This window comes from Tasmannia lanceolata, unplaced genomic scaffold (genome assembly GCF_043159265.1).
Source record: "Tasmannia lanceolata isolate RefF3 unplaced genomic scaffold, GAP_Taslan_0.1 ptg000002l, whole genome shotgun sequence".
Lineage (NCBI taxonomy): Eukaryota > Viridiplantae > Streptophyta > Magnoliopsida > Canellales > Winteraceae > Tasmannia > Tasmannia lanceolata.
Genome location: NW_027518679.1, coordinates 18,761,952 through 18,763,679, shown reverse-complemented (window position 1 = coordinate 18,763,679; position 1,728 = coordinate 18,761,952). Strand labels below are relative to the sequence as shown.

Genomic DNA, 1,728 nt, shown 5'->3' with positions numbered 1-1,728 from the left:
AGAAGATCCAGGCAATGATGGATCTCACTCCACCGAAACAATCAGAGAAGTACAATGGCTAACCGGGATGGTGGCCGTGCTGGGGCGCTTCATCTCAAAGTCTACAGAGAGATGACTGCCTTTCTTCAACGCCGTCAAAGGGATCAAGACAGCACCTTAGACAGAGGAGTGCCAGATCGTGTTCGAGGAGTTGAAGCAGTACTTGTCCTCCCCACTGCTGTTGACAAAGCCAGAGCCAGGGGAGGAGCTGCTCCTGTACCTGTCCGTAAGCCCCATGGCATTGGCAATCGTGCTAGTTCGAGAAGAGCACAACCAACAGAAACCGATCTACTATGTCAGCAAGGTCCTGTACGATGCTGAGACCAGGTACCAGCGGGTTGAGAAACTGGCTTACGCCCTGATCATGGCGGCCAGAAAACTAAGGCCATATTTTTAAGCCCACACAATAAAGATCCTGACCGATTAGCCGCTCAGGCAAGTTCTCCACAGACCAGACACCTCGGGGCGTCTTGTGAAATGGGCTGTGGAGCTAAGCAAATTTGATATCCAGTACCTGCCTAGGCCAGCCATAAAAGCTCAAGTGCTGGCAGACTTCGTGGTTGAATGCACCATCCCCCAGCAGAGCACCGAATCTGAAACTGTCCAAACCCCAGTTGTGGAGAAGGTAACTACAGCTGGGGAACGAACAGAAGCCGAGATTGAACCAGTAAGAACAGAAATTGTCCCCGTACCGGCAGACCAGGATCCATCGAATCACTCTGGTAAGTGTACGTGGACGGATCTTCGAACAAGGGTGGCTGTGGATTCGGTTTGATTCTCACCGGGCCTGACAACTTCGCTCTGGATTACGCCCTAAGGTTCGGATTCCGTGCGTCCAACAATGAGGCAGAATATGAGGCCCTCCTCACCGGAATGAACCTAGCAGTCCAGACCAGCGCCCAAAGACTGAAGGCGTACTGTGACTCCCAACTGGTTGCAAACCAGATCCAAGGAGTCTAAGAAGCCAGCGACGAGCGAATGATTAAATATCACTCCAAGGTCCACCAGTTGGCTAGTAAGTTCAAAGATTTCGAGGTCGTCAGGATCCCTAGAACGGAAAATGCAAAGGCGGATGTGCTATCTAAGCTGGCAGCATCCGGTTACACCACTCTCGGAAGTATATGTATGGAATTTCTGCAGAAATCTAGTATCAAGAATGAGGCCGTCGAGGTAATGCAGGTCGAGCGCAAGCCGTGCTGGATGGACGAAATCATCGAGTACCTACGTAGCGGGAAGCTTCCCGAAGCGAAGAAGGAAGCCCGCAAAGTGGTACAGAGAGCAGCCCGATTTTCCCTCGATGGTGAGAGCATATACAAAAGGTCGTACACCCTCCCATACCTAAAGTGCCTCCGGCCAGGCAACGCCGCATACGCCCTACAAGAGACGCACGAAGGGATTTGTGGGGAACACCTAGGGGGCAAGGCCCTCGCAATCAAAGTGCTGCTGAGAGGCCTGTACTAGCCAACCTTAAGGCAAGACGCTCTGGACCTGGTCAAGAACTGCGAGAGATGCCAAAAGTTCTCTCCCACCATCCACCAACCTGCTGTATCCATGGCCCCGATCATCAGCCCACTCTCTTTCACAGTATGGGGGATGGACATCTTGGGCCCCTTTCCACCAGCCTCCGGAAGACGCGAGTTCGTCGTAGTGGCCATTGACTATTTTACCAAGTGGGTGGAGGCCGAACCT

At 52.7% G+C, this 1,728-nt stretch overlaps 1 protein-coding gene across 1 annotated transcript; it reads left to right on the top strand.

The window, feature by feature from the left end:
- The first annotated feature begins 1,017 nt into the window (after positions 1-1,017).
- Positions 1,018-1,500, top strand: LOC143888920 (uncharacterized). The gene has a single exon (XM_077393302.1). The coding sequence runs from the start codon at positions 1,018-1,020 to the stop codon at positions 1,498-1,500; it is 483 nt and encodes a 160-aa protein (XP_077249417.1).
- The last annotated feature ends 228 nt before the right edge of the window (positions 1,501-1,728 follow it).